An 18,895-nucleotide genomic window follows, 5' to 3' on the forward strand; every position below is an offset into this window, starting at 1 on the left:
CGGTGCCTGTAAGTATGGTTCATTATGATCCCCTGCAAGTTTTGGCGCTGTGATTGTTTCAATCTTTCCTCACATCGGTCCTCGCGGAAGCTCTGGGACCTTCTTCTCACCATGAGTCAAACCGCATAGGTGAGAAAGGTGTATAATAGCAGGAATAACAGAGGGGGTTATCGAGTTATAGGCTCAGCAACATTATAGTAGGTAGTCAACCAGAATGCCTATTACCGCCGTGCTCACCACCGCAGAAAAATGACAGCGGCCAAAATAAATCAGTCGCATTTTAAAGTCATTCGTGAAATGGTCACCAGGCGGCACAAATGGACATTTTACATAACAGCTGCAATTGCTGCAGTTTTTAATTGTAAGTAGAGCATAAGTCATAAAATCGTATGTTGTATCAAAGAAATACTATACTGATAGTAATTTCCACATCTGAGTACAACAAACATGAAAAATTTGATCCATAGCCTATCTCTGTTTGTATCTGTTTGTTGTTCTTATTTAAAAAAAAAGTTACATTTAAAGACATCAAACTTAGAAAAAATATAGAAATAACTGGAAAAATAGACTTTCAGAAAAAAGTGTAAATAAATAAAAACAATAAATTGTAGGATTTTTTTCAGGGATTTTGTAATATTTATGAAGTATACCCAGGGCCCCATAATCCGCTATTCATTTTCGGTTGTTGTTGTTTTAGTGTTTCTGTGTGTACTTTACAAACTCAAGTCCGTTCCTGGGACAAGGATTACTTTTAACCCTCTGGGGTCTAAGGCCTTTCTGAAGACCTGAAGTGCTTCAGGCCTCTACTTAAATTTGTGTAAATTTCAAATCTTTGCCAAATTTCACTTATTTACATACAGCACAAAATGGGCTTTCATAATGTGGCTGATGTTAAATTTATGTGTGACTTAATAAAAAAAGTCAATAGAATGCAATAAAATAAAGTCAACTGATGACCTGAGTTTACTAAATGACTCTTGTATCAGATTAAGACTTTTTCTTCCCTGATGGAATAGGCACATTCCAGATATCAAATTTTGAAAGAGTGGTTCTGTGAGCATGAGGAATCATTGTCTCACATGAACTGCCCACCCCCTTGTATGCTGTAATCATAGCTACAGGTGACTGAATGCAGTCTTCGAGTGTGTGACTCTTTTTGGCCAGGCAGGGCATTTAATTGAATACTATACTTAACTAAAAACCAAAATGGTTGGGTACTTGCTCCTAATGTAGACAGCTGACTGAGCCTAAATTTTGTTTTCAGCATTGTACTAAAATTAACTGAATAAATAAAATTTAATGTGTTTTTTTTAGTTAAGAACTCAGATTACTCTCAAGTAAGCCAATTATAAGTTTGGGCTATAAAATGTTTTGGGGAAAATAATAGTATGGTATAGAATTGATTATTTAGCTGACTGGTATAAATTATACTCTGGTCTACTCATAATATACATTTTGTGTTTGCTGTTTCCTTTGCAAATTAATTTCCTTTGCTGACCGCTGCATGCAGATAACTGGGAGCAAAGTCGTGGTAAGTGCCAAAATATTTTTATACTTTCAATTTATTCAATTTCTTTTGTACTTTTAACTCTAGTTGAGTCAAATTGTAAGTTTCGACAATGTAGTTAGTTTGTGTGTGTGTGTGTGTGTGTATGCACACTTCAACAATAAAAATATATACCTCTTTTCTGACAGTCACATGATAGCATTAACATTGGTGTGACTATTGACATCTTTAAAGGAAACATACTATTACACATTGCTGCCCTAATTCAATTAGAGTTTTAAAAATAGGTATAGATAACAACTGTTGAAATGTTTTTACATTTTTTCGGCTCGTGTGTATATATATATATATATATATAATATAATGTTTACTTTAAAGATGCCAATAGTCACACCAATGTTAATGCTACCATGTGACTGTCAGAAAAGAGTATACAGTGGTTACTCAGGGGGAATGTCTATTACTGCCGCGCACTCTGTCGCGGCAAACGGCAACAGCCAAAAAAAATCAGTCGCAATTCAAAGTAATTTGTGAAATGACCGCCAGGTGGCGTAAAGGGACATTTAGCAAAACGGCCGCAATTAATTTTGTTTCAATAGACTCTGTTTCTATGTGTCTATTGTTATTATTAAAGGGGTCATACAGGCCTACATGCACTTTTTTAAGCTGTTTGGACTGAACTGTGTGTTAGGAGAGTGCGTACACAACCACTCTACGATGATAAAGAGCCGCCCAGTCGTTTTCTTTTTATTTATTACAATAACATGCCCCTTCTGAAATCAGGCCAATCGCAAATGCCTGTCGATGTGACGCCACACCACAAGAGGCCGCTCCTACACTCGTTGATTGACACTGGTGTTTTATCAAAGACCCGAAGAAGCTGTCGGCCATAGTTTTTCGCAGTTGGAGCAAAATGGCGCCTAAGCAAGTGTTGTGTACAGTTGTTGGGTGTAATAGCGAACACAGCAATCGTCATTCACTACCTAGGGTTAGTGACCTAGGGTACCTACCTAGGGTTAGGTATATGAGCCACTGAGGACGCAGTGGCTGAATTTAGTTTTTAAAGCTAACGTCCCCGCCGATTTACCTAAATGCGTTCATGTTTGCGATAATCATTTTTCACCAGACTGCTTTATAAACGCGGGTCAATATAAAGCAGGTTTTACTAGGAAGCTGCTCCTAAAAATGGATCTGTACTAACGCTTCGTGTTCCTGCTTCATCCTCACCAGGCTCGGTGAGTGTAATTCCTTTTACTATGACTCTTTGCAGATCGCCTTTTCTAATAATCACGATGAATGCGGAGTGTAAGTTAACTTATACTCTCATAGAACATGGTTATGGCTTCTTCTCTATGTACATCCGTCTCTATATAATCCCTAATTGCCCGTTTATAATAAACAATGCATTAAGGTGATTGTCTAGTTGCAAACTGTGTGGGTAGTCGGAAAACTATATTATGCTTACCTTTGTTACGTTAGATGGTTTATAACGATGTCTGTCGAAGATTAAGAAGTCATGTAAACACATCAGTAAACACATCGCGTCCGTATCTCTCTCGGTAAGTTTCTCCGCTTTATGTTGTTGTTGCTCGCGGCAGCGCAACAGCCTGTTAATTCATGCCCATGCAGTGATGAGAAAGACAAATCCATGCATGTCCATTCTTTTAATTTCTGCGTTATCAGGCGATATTACAAACTTCCGCGTAGGTTTCGTACTTAAATCAAACCAAAAACGACTGAAGAAAACAGGCTCAAGCTCCATATTCCAGCGTTTTCCAGTTTTCCAGTTTAAACTGCATTACCCACAAAGCACTGCGTTGGGGGCTCAGCAGAGGTCACGAGCATTTAAATTAGCATGTACTGAAACAGGTTGCTGAGGACAAAGCTAGTTTTTACCAGGTAAAAATTACAGAATCCTTTTGAATTTTTAATTAACGTATAATACAAACTTTTCATTAGGACCCTCAAGATCACATTAACATTTAATGAAAAATGGAATATGTAGGACCTTTAAAGAAAACAGCACAAACAACAGCTCGAGGGCTTGTAAAAATTTTTTTTCTTTTTAACGTTAAAAATGTCAATCTTGGAATCAGAAGCTCAGTGTTCCGAGCACAATGTAATAATCTTTGTATGATCAAATTACTCGTGGCATGAATACACAAAGCGCTTCGGTTTCAAATAATCATTCAACGCTGAACCCAAACAGCTTTGTCCAACATTGAACAATTATTTAATTATTGATTATTGAAGCTGCTCACATCGTGCACTTTCACTTTTAAAAAATGCAGTGTTTAATCAGCAATCAGTTTAATCTCTTTATGATAGATGCATATTCTGAATGAAACAAAGCTGTTCGTGTCGACTCATATCGGGAGCATTTTGATCGAAGAGGAAATTAAAAGTGAAAAGTGAAAGTGTGTACCAACAATGTAGCACAATGCATGTGCGTGAATAGCTAAAATGTGGTTGTGAATAAGCCTTTTAGTGAATGTAAAGATTATCAATGCGTCGGGGAAAACAGCAAGGAAACTGACTTGACAAACAAACACAAACAACAGCTCAAAGGGCTTGTAAAAACATTTTTATTATTTAGACTAGCTAATTAAGTTCACTAGCTAACGATTTTATTTGTAGAAATAATGAATTGTTATATAGCTTCTGTTTGTATCGGTTTATTGTTATTATGAAAAATTGGTATAATATTGTTATAGTATAATATATCGCAGTGTGACGCATACTCTGCGTTCCAGACTCTTAGTGGAAGTTGATGTTTATTTTATTTATTTATTTTTGTCTTTGATGTTAACTACACAAAGCAGTGTCTTCCCACCTGGGAGTTTCTCCAGCGTACTGTATATCAGATTGATGGACATTGATGGAGTCCTCATCGTTTACATTATCGGTGAAAACAGTTTTTTTTTTTTAGCACCCATTTAATCAATAATATCTTTAAAAAGTTTGATCCGGCATTATAATTATCCTCTTAAGTTTCCTACATAGTCTAATCAGCGCTCAACCGCACGCATAAAGTTTTTGAGAGCGCAGAGGAATTCTTTTGTACTAAATAATAATTATGCAGTATAATCAGGGCCTCTTATTACTACTTACTTTAGGTTGTTGTTCTGCATTGTTATAATGTCAGACACATTCAAATGCAAATAATACACCCCCCAGATGTGATTTAGCTGTTCTCATCTATACACTCCGAGAAACTAAAAATGCATGGTTTTAGCAAACTGGGGAGGATATTGGATCTTGCTTTAGGCCTCTTCCTAAATTTGTGTAAATTTTAAAATTTTCTGGATTCTACATTCTAAAATTGACATTGTTACCGTTTTTAATCCCTGGAATGAGATTTTTCTTATCATAACATGCATTGTATTGTTATTAATTAATCTACACTGTTTTTAATAAATCTACAATGGTTTAATTTTAGATTTTATTTAAAAATAAATAAATAAACCAAATAAAAATTATCCATTCGTATTTTCCATTTTTAAAATAGCATAAAAAAAAAATCATGGGTTGTGTATTGAGCGATTAAAAACAATACAGGGCATGTTAAGATAAGGAAACGTTTTATCTCTTCCATTTCAGTGATTAAAAAACGGTAAAAATGTCAATTTTGGAATCAGAAGCTCAGTGGTCCAAGGACAACGTAATAACCTTTGTAAGATAAAATGACTCGTGGCATGAATCTACACGAAGGGCTTCAGTTTCAAATAATTATTCAACGCTTAACACAAGCAGCAAAAGAACATAATAATTCCACTTATCCATGAAGGCGGTCCTGTCCTTGACTGATGCAGACAGCTGTTCTCTGAGGACCTGTGACTTCAGTCGCTCAATAGTTCAGGACTGCAATTTTTCAGTCTACCTGAGCCTCCAGGAACAAACTGGACTTTAATCTTACACATCTCCTCTTATACTGAACTTCCAGTCTCGCATATTATTATGCACATCAATCCCTGCTATCTGTTTCACCCAGATGAGGATGGGTTTCCTGTTGAGTCTGGTTCCTCTCAAGGTTTCTTCCTATTACCATCTCAGGGAGTTTTTCCTTGCCACTGTCGCCGTCGTCCTAGGCTTGCTCATCAGGGACAATCATATAATTTTGATTCATACACATTCACATTTTATACAAACTTAATTCTTTTGATTGTGTAAAGCTGCTTTGTGATGATGTAAATCGTTAAAAGCGCTATGAAAATAAAATTGAATTGAATTGAATAATAATTAAAAGAATAATAACCATCGTGCTTTTTTATGTTAATGTCCAGCATTGAATAATTATTTAGTTATTAATAATTAAAGCTGCTCACATCGTGCGCGCTTTCACTTTTAAAAAATGCAGTGTTTAATCAGCAAGTATATGTCGCCCCTCTTTTCGAGAGATGAATATTGAAACAAAGCTGCTTGTGTTAGTACACAAGCACAATGCATGTTTGTAAATGGCTGAATTTTGGTTGCCTATGAATAAGCCTTTTATTGAATGTAAAATGTTTGCGTGAACCCGCGTGTGCGCTCTTTCACTTTGCCAAGTTTTGATCTGAAGTCAGATGAACGTGCACGTTGATATGAGAGATTTGTCAGAGATTTCTCTTTCCCAGAAATACAACAAACACACATTTATACGTTTATAATAAGCGCTGTTTTTGCGGAGGCGTGTGAAACACACGCCGACGTGAGTCGCTTTATTTCAGTCATAATATACTAACATGTTTTTGCTGTGTAGTAACACAACCTCTCGTGGGCAGCCTTTCTCTGAATTCGCTTTATTAACGGGGGGTGGGGCTAAGAAACACCACACCGACAGAAGTAGACTTATGAGTGCGACGGGGAAAACAGCAAGGGAACGCACTCTGGCCATTTTAATAATTCATTGATGTGGAGTTTCGGTTAATTTTCTGGCACGCTCAAGTTCACCGAAACAGAATAGCGCTGTATCCCTGTTTGCTTTCATTATTTTACAAAATCATAACATTTTGTCGTGATTGTGCGTGCAATCAAATAAAAGTAGAGTCTTATAAAGTTTTATGGTCCTTATAGAGTCTTATGGTCATTTAGTTTACTACAAAATTAAAGAACACAAAATATAAGATGACAAAAAACCTACATGCGTAGATTTTCTAAGTACACATGATAAAATCTAAAGACTCACTGTGTTAACATTTACTTTGCTTAAATTTGATTATAAGATTTAATTTAATTTGAATTCTACATTTGTACTGTAATTGTAGCACTGTGATTATGAATTTGTTTACCTACAATTTTTCACTTGCTTTTATCCGCTACTATGTGCAGCTCTGAAAGAGCTGTCTTTTATTTATTTCTTGAGAGAAGGAACTGATGCCTGAGGCGTCAGTCTATAGTTATATAGCGCCATTCAGCGGTAAAAGCCAGCAAATGCACAAACCCAAATGCTGCCACCGTGAGGCGTGGCGGTAAAACCAGAATACCGCATGAGTAACATCTGTGTGTGTGTGTATATATATATATATATATATATATATATATATATATATATATATATATATATCACACACACACAGATGTGGCCATTAAGAATGTGTGTTTTCCTGCAAGATGCCACAATTTGGCGCGCGGCGTGCCGCGACTTGCCACAAGCAACATTTAAGCAATGTTTTGTGCTTTACTGAATACTGAATATCCGCGAGATGGTGCATGGAAGGACTTCATCTAAAAGCTGGACCAAGTACAACAAAGAATTGTGTATAATTAGTTAGCCTAAAACAATATTGTTTCCAATGCTGAAGCAAACATTAATTTTATTTTGTTTTACAACAGATATTACATAATGTGTGTATATGTGCTTCATATTATTTTCATAATAATAAAATGAGATGCCGAAATTTGTGCTTTAAAAGTTTCTTATATAGTTTTTGTAATGTCTTAACAGGGACAAAACAATTAAAGACATGACAATGCCTCGGTTTAAATGGTCTTGAAATTAATTTATAAATAAATTTTTCCCAGATAGTAGGCTATCTGATGATAGTGTTTTATCATATTAAGCAAATATTGTTTTCTGAACACAAAGTGCTTCGGGCTTTTTAGAATAATAATAATCATGTTTTAAGCTGTTTGTGTCCAGGATTGAATAATTATTACATCCATTATTTGACCACGGCTGGAAACAATAGCTGGAATGATATTGTAAATTTATGACTGAAATAAAGCTGTTCGTCGCTGTGCGGAAACCCGCAGCTCGTACTTTCACTTTACAAAAGGCAGCGTTTTTATCAAAAGGCTGATAAATGCATGTTGTACAGTATATATAACGCGACAGCGCGCTCAGTTACTGTAATCCCTCTTCTCACCTTTGATGTATAAGTGAAGTTATCAAACCGGTTTCGCGGTTGGGGGAAATGGCAGAATTGAGGGGTTAAAAACTATTTAACAAGACAGAGCAGACGTCTCTGCCTAAAATGTTTTTCGCCAGCAAAACTTAAAATAAAATAAAAAAATATATATTTAATGGTACCAATCAAATCAGACTTCATAATTACTTTAAGTGTAATTCACAAATTTACTGAATATTTTATGTTTTTAAGTGTATACAGCATGTGCTTGTATGTGAATATATTATATAAGTATGTGCGAGGGGTGGAGTTGCGCATAAACTGTTCAGAACGGGCCGGGTCGTGATACTGCAACACTTCGTGTGATCATTCGGTCGCACCGGTAAAAGGTGTCAGGGCCAAAGACAAAGCGCGCTACATAAGACCCAGGCAAAGCCCAAGCCTCTGTCTAAGACATCGGGGAGAGAGTAAGGAGGACCGACACGCATCAGTTTAGCGCGCGCTCTCGGTTTAAAGTTCAACTTTAGTTCTACTATAAATCCTCGGTAAGGGCATAAGGCCCGAGAGGATCTTTAGTTTTTTTTGGTTTAGTTTCCAGAATCCCATCCGTTCTCGGGTAGACGGTGGAGCTCTGTTTATTTTGTGTTTTCAATTTTCTTGTGATTTCCTTTTAAGTGTCTTAATTAATAATCCCACGCTATCTCCAAACGGAAATGTCTTCCAGTGTTTGTCATAAGCACTCACTTTTTTACTGACCCCCTCTAAAGCCCTGCGTCAGGCATCTTATAATCAGTAAAACATCCCGTAGTGAGGCTCTCCACACCGCATGCTGTAACAATATAATTAGGAGAAAAATGCAAATTAAGGATGTCTTGAAACAAAATGCACTAACTCTTTATTCATTTGAACACGGTAAAGGTGTTAATGTTTCGTACATTCCTTTATTCGTCTTTTCTGTGCTTAGGTTTTACTGTCTTCCATATACAGATACATACAACGTTTGGACAACAATGTTCCGGAAGTGATATTAAATAGGGAAAATACACAATTTTGTTTCAATACAGTTTAATTAAATATATAAAATATTTGTATGTTTTGCTGGCAGATAATAATTCTTTTATTTTATATATATATTAAACATTTTAGGCAGAGACGTCTCCTTGGTCTTGTTAAATCGTTTTAAACTCCTAAATTCTGTGAATTTCCCCATCAGCAAAACAGGTTTGATAACTTCACACCTATCGTGAATGAAAGGTGAAAAGAAGGATTACAGTAACTGGGGTTTTGTGGGTGTCACCTCAGAGTGCGCTGTCGCATTGTATTCAGCGAATAGACTAAAACTAAATCATGTTTGCTTTAGCATTGGAAACAATATTGTATTAGGCCAACTTTATTAAAGATTATTCACTTTTCTATTCTTTGTATTCGTCTTTTTGTACATACATGTAGGCATCTTTAAATTTTAACAGAAAATAATAGTGGGCTGGTAGGAACGTTATTTTTCATATAACTTAAACGGCTGAATGAAGTTAAATATACACAATAAATTAATAATTGCGTTTGCTTAACATTTGAGCACTCATTGAGCTTTTTCATTTTATATACTACCATATCATATATTTTTCTAATACTGTTTTATTTATATTTTACAACATTACAGGCAGTTTGTAATTTACTTGCAATTGTTCCTTTAAAATGTAACCTCCGTATCTAAAGTATAGGCATATTTAACTACTTCAGCAGTGAATGAAAAATTTGATCGGTCTGGCTTTTAGATAAAGTTCTTATTTGATATAATTTTATTATTTCATTAATTATCATATTATAAATATGATTCTTATCCTCCATATTCTAGTCGAGTATAGTCTTTCAGAGCATTGTGCCAGAAGATTCTGCGGAATCTTTTCTCATCTTTTATTCACGAAAGGTGTAAATTTATTAAACTGTGCGCGCTGTTGGCAAATACTGTAGGGGGTTTAGATGAATTAAGAAGACAGAGCGGACACCTCTGCCTAAAATAGATTTAAAAAAATAAATAAAAATGGTAAATGATAGCAACTGAATTCAATTTCAATTCAATTTTATTTGTATAGCGCTTTTAACGATTTACATCATCACAAAGCAGCTTTACACAACCAAAAGAATTAAGTTTGTATGAAATGCGAATGTGTATGAATCAAAATTATATGATTGTCCCTGATGAGCAAGCCTAGGACGACGGCAACAGTGGCAAGGAAAAACTCCCTGAGATGGTAATAGGAAGAAACCTTGAGAGGAACCAGACTCAACAGGGAACCCATCCTCATCTGGGTGAAAACAGATAGCAGGGATTGATGTGCATAATAATATGCGAGACTGGAAGTTCAGTATAAGAGGAGATGTGTAAGATTAAAGTCCAGTTTGTTCCTGGAGGCTCAGGTAGACTGTGAGAAATTCCAGTCCTGAACTATTGAGCGACTGAAGTCACAGGTCCTCAGAGAACAGCTGTCTGCATCAGTCGAGGACAGGACCACCTTCATGGAAAAGTGGAACCATCCCCAGTCACCACACGCATTCCAGGCAGACCACACGGGGGCATCCATGTGATGAGATCTCCAACCAAAAGCAGGACTCCAGGATGAGTTAGAGAGGTCCAGCGGGCAGAGGGGGTCTGGATCACTGGCAGCTCAGGAGCGACATGTATAGCTCGACAGAGAGAGAGGTAGAGGAAAAAGGAGAGAGGGAGAGAGAGAGAGGAGGGAGCAGAAAAGGAGAGAGCAAAGAGATGGAGAAATAACAGTTAGGTATGGTCACAGTCGAACAATGTAAAAAGTGAATGTATATTTAGTGCAGAGTGCAAGCAGAGACTCCGGTAGGACTAACTATGACAGCATAACTAAAAAGGGAGAGCCAGAAGGAAACACAAACATGAGGGCTTCCAGAGATGTAAGGCAACCAATCACCTCACCGTCAACAAACCTGAGTGATCAATGAGAGTGGGGAAGACAGCATCCAAACATACCAGTTCACCTAATACTCTACGTCTATGAGTCTCCCAGATCTGCTCCTTTACCTAAGGCAAATCTATTTATAAAAATGCTTGGCTAAATAAATAGGTTTTTAGCCTGGACTTAAACACTGAGACTGTGTCTGAGTCCCGAACACTATTTGGAAGACTATTCCATAACTTTGGGGCTTTGTAAAAAAAAGCTCTGCCCCCTGCTGTAGTTTTAATAATACGCGGTACTGACAAGCAGCCTGCATCCTTTAAATGAAGTAGGCGTGGCAGATTGTAAGACACTAGCAGTTCACTCAGATACTGCGGTGCGAGACCATTAAATGCTTTATACATCAAGAGTAGTATTTTAAAATCGATGCGAAATTTCACAGGAAGCCAATGCAATGTGGATAAGATAGGGGTGATGTGCTCATATTCTCTGGTTCGAGTGAGTACTCTCGCTGCTGCATTCTGAACTAATTGAAGTAAGTAAGGCGTTACAATAATCCAACCTAGATGTGATAAAAGCATGAACTAGTTTTTCTGCATCATTTGGTGACAATATATTTTTATCTTGGCAATATTTCTGAGGTGAAAGAATGCTATCCTGGTAATATTATCTACATGTCCTTCAAATGAAAGGCTTGAATCCATAATCACACCGAGGTCTTTTACTGTTGCACTTGATGGAACAGAAAGGCCATTTAAAATCACAGTGTGATCAGAAAGCTTACTTCTAGCTGCTTGTGGTCCTATGACTAGAACTTCTGTCTTATCAGGATTAAGCAGAAGGAAATTAATTAACATCCAATCTCTTATGTCCTGCACACATTGCTCAACTTTAGTAAGCTGATTTTTCTCATCAGGTTTTGCTGAAACGTATACTTGTGTGTCATCAGCATAACAATGAAAACTAATACCATGTTTACGAATTATGTTACCTAGAGGAAGCATGTAAAGGGAAAAAACAGTGGGCCTAAAACAGAACCCTGTGGAACACCAAACTCAACTTGAGAACATGAGGAATGGTCACCATCTAAATAAACAAACTGATAACGATCAGTCAAATAGGATCTGAGCCATAAGAGGGCTGTTTCCTTAATTCCTACTACATTTTCTAATCTGTGAAGGAGAATACTATGATCAATAGTGTCAAAGGCTGCACTAAGGTCGAATAACACAAGTATAGTGACGCAACCCTGATCAGAGGCCACTAGGAGGTCATTTACTACTTTAACGAGTGCTGTCTCTGTGCTGTGATGAGGCCTAAATCCGGACTGATACAGTTCATGCATGCTATTCCTGTAGATATGAACATAGCTGTTGTGATACTACTTTTTTCAGAATTTTAGAGATAAACTGGAGGTTTGATATCGGCCTGTAATTGGAAAGCCGGCAGGGGTCAAGGTCAGGTTTTTTGATTAGTGGTTTAATAACTGCTAATTTAAGGGATTTAGGAACATACCCACTGCTGAGTAAACAGTTGATTACTTTTAACAGGGGTTCTGTTTTTGCTGGAACTATCTGCTTGAGAAAATGTGTCGGTATAGGATCTAATTCACAGGTTGACGATTTTGAAGAGGAGATGAGTGGAATTAGTTCACTCGCTTCAAGGGGAGTAAAGTATTCTAGGGTCTGATGTGATGTGATTAATTAATCATCTGTATCACTTAAATTGTCTGGTTTTAAAGCCTGAATTTTTTGCCTAATATTTATGATTTTGTTATTGAAAAAGTTCATGAAATCCTCACTACTGTATGTTGTTGTTGTGGAGATTTCTGCAGTGGTCTTGTTTTTAGTTAATTTAGCTATGGTATTAAATAAAAATCTAGGGTTATATTTGTTATTTTTTATAAGAGTGGAAAGATACATTGACCTAGCAGCACTGAGCGCTCTTCTATAGTTCAGGATGCTTTCCTTCCATGCTATTTGGAAAACTAACAATTTAGTTTGACGCCATTTGCGTTCTAATTTCCGAGCGGTTTGTTTAAGAATGCGTGTGTGATCGTTATACCAAGGAGCGAGTTTCTGATCTCTAATCATTTTTCTTTTAACTGGAGCTACATTATCTAAGCTATGACGAAGTGTTGACTCTAGATATTCAGTCGCTTGATCGAGTTCTGTGGAATCAAATGGCGATCCAATCAAAATTGATAACTCTGGAAGATTATTGATAAAGTTCTGTGTGGTATTTGATGTGAATGTAGGTTTAAGGCGGTAGCGCGGTGCTGTGCGTACATTATTACTATGAGACACTTTAATCGAGACAAGACAGTGATCTGATATAACTTCAGACTGTGGAATTGTAATTATGTTTCTTATACTTAATCCGAAGGATAATATTAAGTCCAAAGTGTGACCTGCTTTTTGAGTGGGTCCTACTACACACTGATTTACTCCTACTGAGTCCAGTATGGACATAAATGCTGTTCTCAGAGGGTCTTCTGGATTCTCAAAATTGAATATTAAAATCTCCAGCAATTAACGCTTTGTCTACGGAAACGACAAGGTTTGAAAGGAAATCTGCAAATTCACAGAGAAATTTAGAGTACGGCCCTGGGGGTCTGTAAATGATGATTAGCGGAATCGTCTGAGCTGACTTTATGTTACTATAGAGAATTTCAAATGCATTAAATTTAAATCTGTGTTTTTGTACGATAGCCAGATTATCGTTGTAAATAACTGCGACGCCTCCTCCTCTACCAGTTAACCGAGGCTGGTGTATGTCGCTATATCCAGGAGGACTAGCTTCATTTAGAGCTACATACTTGTCCTGTTTAATCCAGGTTTCAGTTAAACATAATGTATCAAACTCCTGGTCTGTGATAGTTTCGTTGATAATAACTGCTTTAGATTCGAGATCTAATATTTAACAGTCCTAGCTTCAGATCAGAGGTGCCGGCTGCGCATTCAGTGTGATCTGAGTTTGTAATATCTATGTTAATTAAATTATTAAAACAGACTTTCTGAGTCTTTCTAAATTTGTTTTTAGCTCGGGGAACAGACACAGTCTCAATACAGTGAACCCTGGGTGACGAATCTATGCAGCTAGCAGACGGTTGGTTTAGCCTGTCTGTCTGCTCCCTGGCCTGGGCTCTGGATTGTCACTGATTAACTAGGCCTCTTCTGAGACTATGAGCTATACTACAGGAAATGAGAGCAGCACCTTCCCGAGTGGAATGGACACCGTCCCGCCCTAACAGGCCAGCTTTGCCCTCAAAGGTCTTCCAATTATCAATGAAGCCCACGTTGTTTTCAGAGCCTTCGCTAATTTAAACACCTCTATAAAGTTATTCTTACTAATCTCTGACTGACGAAGGTGTATATCATTAGCTCCAGCATGTTCCACGATCTTGGAGAACCTGTGCTGTCCTAGAGCCCTAAGATTACCTGCTATGTCTGGTGCTCTGGCTCCCGGGATACACCTAACCACTGCCGCTGGCGCCCCTGAAGGCTTAGCTAATTTCACATGCCTCAGTATAGAGTCTCCTATAACTAAAGCTCTTTCAGGTTTCTCAGCGGGTGCATCACTGATGAGAGCAAACCTGTTGGACACGTGAAGCGCAGAAGAGGTGTGCTCCGGTGGGCTTGCCTTAGCGTTAGCTTTGGCTGAACGAGTATGCCGCCGAGTCGTCTGTGAGGGCTCTAATGCCGGAGTCGGGGGCTGATTATCTCCGCCTGCGGCACCCAGACTGTCCGCTACGGGAATAACACTGCTCTTACACTCTCTAACCCTCTCTAAAGTCTGGATGCGCTCCTCAAACGCTGATATCTTCTCCGTCAGAGTGCTCACTAACACACACCTATCACAAATAAAATTACCACTAACGACGGATGAAGAATGTCTAAACATCCTACACTCTACACACTGAATGAGCTGAACATTAGACATGATATCGTTCCTGAGTAGTTATTTGGTGATGGATTCCGCTTGTTGTTCTCAGATGATACGCGCGTTCTCCGAAAAAGCGCAAAAAAAACAAACAGAAAAAGGCAAAAATCCAGTAGTATTAAAGCCTGAAAATTAGTTAATGTTATTATTTAGAATAAACAAGAAAATGTAGTGTAATTTAAACCCTGATACAAACAAACGAGGAACTTTCGCGGGAACAATACAAAAAACCTGAATCAGACTTAATAGTTGGATTTGATACTTTTCTTTTTATGTACTGTATGGACAGCCGTATTATGCTTTAAATGGTATTTATCTGTTATTTATTTTTAACATGTTTTTAGCTTTTTGTGTCCAGCATTGAATAATTATTACATCCATTATTTGACCAGGGCTGGAACTTATAGCTGGAATGTGATTGTGGATTTATGACTAAAATTATTTAGTCATATGTGAATTTATGACTGACGTCGCCGTGCGGAAGCCCGCAGCTCGTTCTTTCACTTTACAAAAGGCAGCGTTTTTATCAAAAGGCCGATAAACGCGTGTTATATAAAACGCAACAGCGTGCTCGGTTACTGTCATCCCTTTTCTCACCTTTGATGTAGGTGTGAAGTTATCAAACCGGTTTCGCGGATGGGGGGATTGGCAGAATTGAGGCGTTTAAAACGATTTAACAAGACCGAGCAGACGTCTTTGCCTAAAATGTATTTCGCCAGCTATAGAATAAATAGAAATAAAATGTTTAATGGTACCAATCAAATCAGAATTCATAATTCCTTTAAGTGTAATTCACAAATTTACTGAATATATTATGTTTTTATGTGTATACAGTATGTGTTTTTATGTAAATATATTATATAAGTATGTGTTTGCGCGCGTCTTATATGTGATGTTCCTATAAAATGCAATTCATGATAAGTGTATGTTGTTAAAGTATTTGTGGATATGTATGTATTGATGTGGCTCGCGCGAGGGGCAGAGCCGCGCATGAACTGTTCATAACGGGCCGAGTCATGATACCGTCATGAGACAAAGCGCGCTGAAGAAGACACAGGCAAAGCCCAAGCCTCTGTCTGTCTAAGACACCGGCGAAAAAGTGAGGGAGAGCGACACGCATCAGTTTAGCGCGCGCTCTCGAGTTAAAGTGCACAAAGCACAAACTCTACACTGTAAAAAATAAACCGTAAATTTTATGGTAAAAAACTGGCAGCTGTTGTTAATATATGGTAGCAACGTTATTAGTTTTACGGGATTGCAACCACTGTACTGTATATTTTACGGATTTTAATTTTTTTTTTTTTTTTTTACAGTTTATAACTGTCTAACATACTTATGTTGCTAAAAAACAGTTTATACCCGTCAAATTCCAGGGTTTACACTGTAATATTTACGGTTCATGAACATCTTTTTTACAGTTCAGAACTGTCTAATTTTAAAAGGTTTATGTTGTGATACTACGGGTTAAAACCTATAATTATTTCACAAAGCAGACAGAAAACCATTTAAACTGAGAAAAAAATTTATTTTTTATATAAATAAACTGAACATAAGTAAATTAATTCAGCAATTCTGTGAAAGCACGATTTTATCACATAAGCTGGGAGCAAGAAAAGATAGAAGTTACATTGCTAAACATTGAAATTTTACCTTTAAGAAACTATTAATACTTTTATACAAACCTAAATTAAATCATAAATTGTCTTTTTTTTGTGAAAATACATGTCTGCAGATCCATCAAAGGGGTTTATGATAAAAGAGACACTTGAGTTTGCTGTATACTCGCTTAATTTTATTGTGAAATCAGAGTTAAGCAGGTGTCTTTCTAGTATATTGTAAAGGCGATCATGTCTTATCCTAAACCTTTTCGAGATGTCTGCAGCGGGATACTGCACACAAAATGCAACATATTGTAACGTTTTTTTCCCCAACTTTAACACATTTAAAGAGGGGGAAAAAATTTATGGGTTTTGACACAAAAAAACAACAACATTAAAACAGTATTCTGGACATGTTTTACATAAGAAAAAAATCATGTCACCCACAAAAAAATAGGAAACAAAAAAGGTTCTCACTGTATGAATCTTAAAAAAAACAAAAACTTTTTTTAAAAGGAAAATGCACAACCCTGTCCTTAACGTCAATAATACCAACTAAACATTTGTTAATTTACCATATTAACAAAATTAAGATCATTTACCCCTATTTTTTCTATCAAATACAAACAAAGCCCAAATATATTGCATCCAAAACAAAACATCCAAACATTTTCAAAAAAGTGCAAAAAAGGCCTTCATTGGGAACTCAACTCAGGTGCTTGATGTTGGTTTATACTTAAAGTTTGTTTTTAAGCATCTGTACTTTTGGTGAAAGTCTGGTAGCATCCAGCTGGAGGAAGATCTTCTGCAGTACCTCAGAGAATGTTTTCAGTTCCTGAGGGTAACTGGAGACATTAAGCCCGTACAAGCAGTAGCTATGTCTCCCAAGTCATGAAGCACTTCAACACCCTTAATAACAATTCCAACATCAGCTGGAGAGGTAGTGGCATCACATCCAACATTGATGCTGTAGATGCCAAATACAACATGTTTAAGATCCTCTCTGCAGCACAGCCATCTGTAGCCTATTGATGCACAAAAAAGCAAAAATGAAATCACTAGACTAATACAGAATTCCAAAGAGCCTGTTTGCATTGCATTTTTCCCGGTAGTTATTTTTCTAGTCTTTAAATCACTAACATTTGGTCCACACTGATTTCTCACATTCCTTTCTCAAGTACACCTGTGATCTGATGCTATCTAATAGCAGCTTTAACTTATAATTTAAGAAGACTAAGTGGATATTGTGATATTCTGAAGAGCCCAATGATACCATTACTTCTGCAGTAATCATTAGCATTACCTACCAGATATTCTTTGAAGAGACTGTCCGGTTCTTTATTTAGGTAGACACAAAGTGCCTTGATGAGGCACTCCCTCTTCTTCTCAACAGTTGCATTCTTAAAAAAAAAACAAAGAAAAAAAACACAGTACTCAATATACTTAATACAATCCTATTAAGTGAGTAACATTTCACTATAAAATTAGGCACATATCTAATGTCGTAAATAAAACTAAATAAAAAGTAACAAGCTACTCAGAACTAACAAATTAAATGTCATGTAAGAAACAGGATTTCCATTAGTAGACGTAGATCTTACCTGTTGCGAGTAAAGCACACCTTTTATTAAGGACCAGAAAAACTGCAAAGGAAAAAAAAAAATTATAAAGACGTTAACATTTTAATTAGGTTAACATCAAGTATAAAAATTTGCCCACTATACACAAAAATATACTTTATTGCAAGACCATTTTCATATTGTACACCATTATTTTAGCATTTGTAAAAAAAAAAAAAAAACATGTAAAAACAGGCCAATGTTTAATTCATGGTATCTTAAAATTTGGTAATTATACCACCAGCCCTTTTATCAAGCATCTTATTACAATGTTGTTTTGTTCAAACCACAGATATAAGTTAAGATAACATAATTATTACTATATATAATTATATACTTTTTGCCAAACAATGGAAATATATGCAGTGGACCTGTGACACACGAGGCTGAAGTTAGCTCCTTATTCGCAGCTTCCGATTCGTTTGGCTTCTTATTGCGCAGCGTCTCACTCTGCGGCTGAAGTTAGCTCCTTATTCGCCTCGTTACTAACGGGAGTGTTCACGTTGGCGAAAGCTGCGCAGTTTAATCAATAAAACGTTATTTTAGCAGGTACCCAACTATATAGTAAAAGTGAAATTGTCCAAGCCCAGATTGATTTTACACTTTAAAAATAAAATGGAAATATGTCATTCTATTATGCACAATGGTGTAAATAAGAAGCCAGATTTCCAGGACCATTTTAGTAGCTTAAATCTCTCTGGGCCAGGCAAATATGAACTATACAACATCCAGCAGGTACCCAACTATATAATAAAGGTAAAATTGTCCTGGGACAGGTTGATTTTACACTTTAACACTAGAAGCGCCGAGCAGCGGTCATTTGACCGCAAGGGGGTAAAAAAAAAAAAATACTTCACACTCGTTCAATTTCCAGGACCCTTCTTCCATGACTTTTCCTAGATCTGTGAGCTTAATCACCCTGTATGCTTCAATTTTCAAAATCGCACCAGTAAAAGCCAGTATAAAGCTATTTTGC

The 18,895-nt window shown here is 36.8% G+C and overlaps 1 protein-coding gene across 4 annotated transcripts in view; it reads left to right on the forward strand.

Annotated features, from left to right (window-relative positions):
• Window positions 1-18,895, forward strand: part of diaph2 (diaphanous-related formin 2) — a 284,936-nt gene that overhangs the window by 33,956 nt on the left and 232,085 nt on the right. For 3 of the 4 annotated variants that reach the window (XM_053505653.1, XM_053505650.1, XM_053505651.1), the window contains exon 5: window positions 1,511-1,531. The exons of the other annotated variant lie outside the window; for it this stretch is intronic. In XM_053505653.1, coding sequence (XP_053361628.1) covers window positions 1,511-1,531 — 21 coding nt within the window. The remainder of the gene's footprint in view (window positions 1-1,510; window positions 1,532-18,895) is intronic. 4 annotated transcript variants of the gene reach the window in all.

The sequence above is a fragment of the Clarias gariepinus genome, chromosome 10, assembly GCF_024256425.1.
Source record: "Clarias gariepinus isolate MV-2021 ecotype Netherlands chromosome 10, CGAR_prim_01v2, whole genome shotgun sequence".
Classification (NCBI taxonomy): domain Eukaryota; kingdom Metazoa; phylum Chordata; class Actinopteri; order Siluriformes; family Clariidae; genus Clarias; species Clarias gariepinus.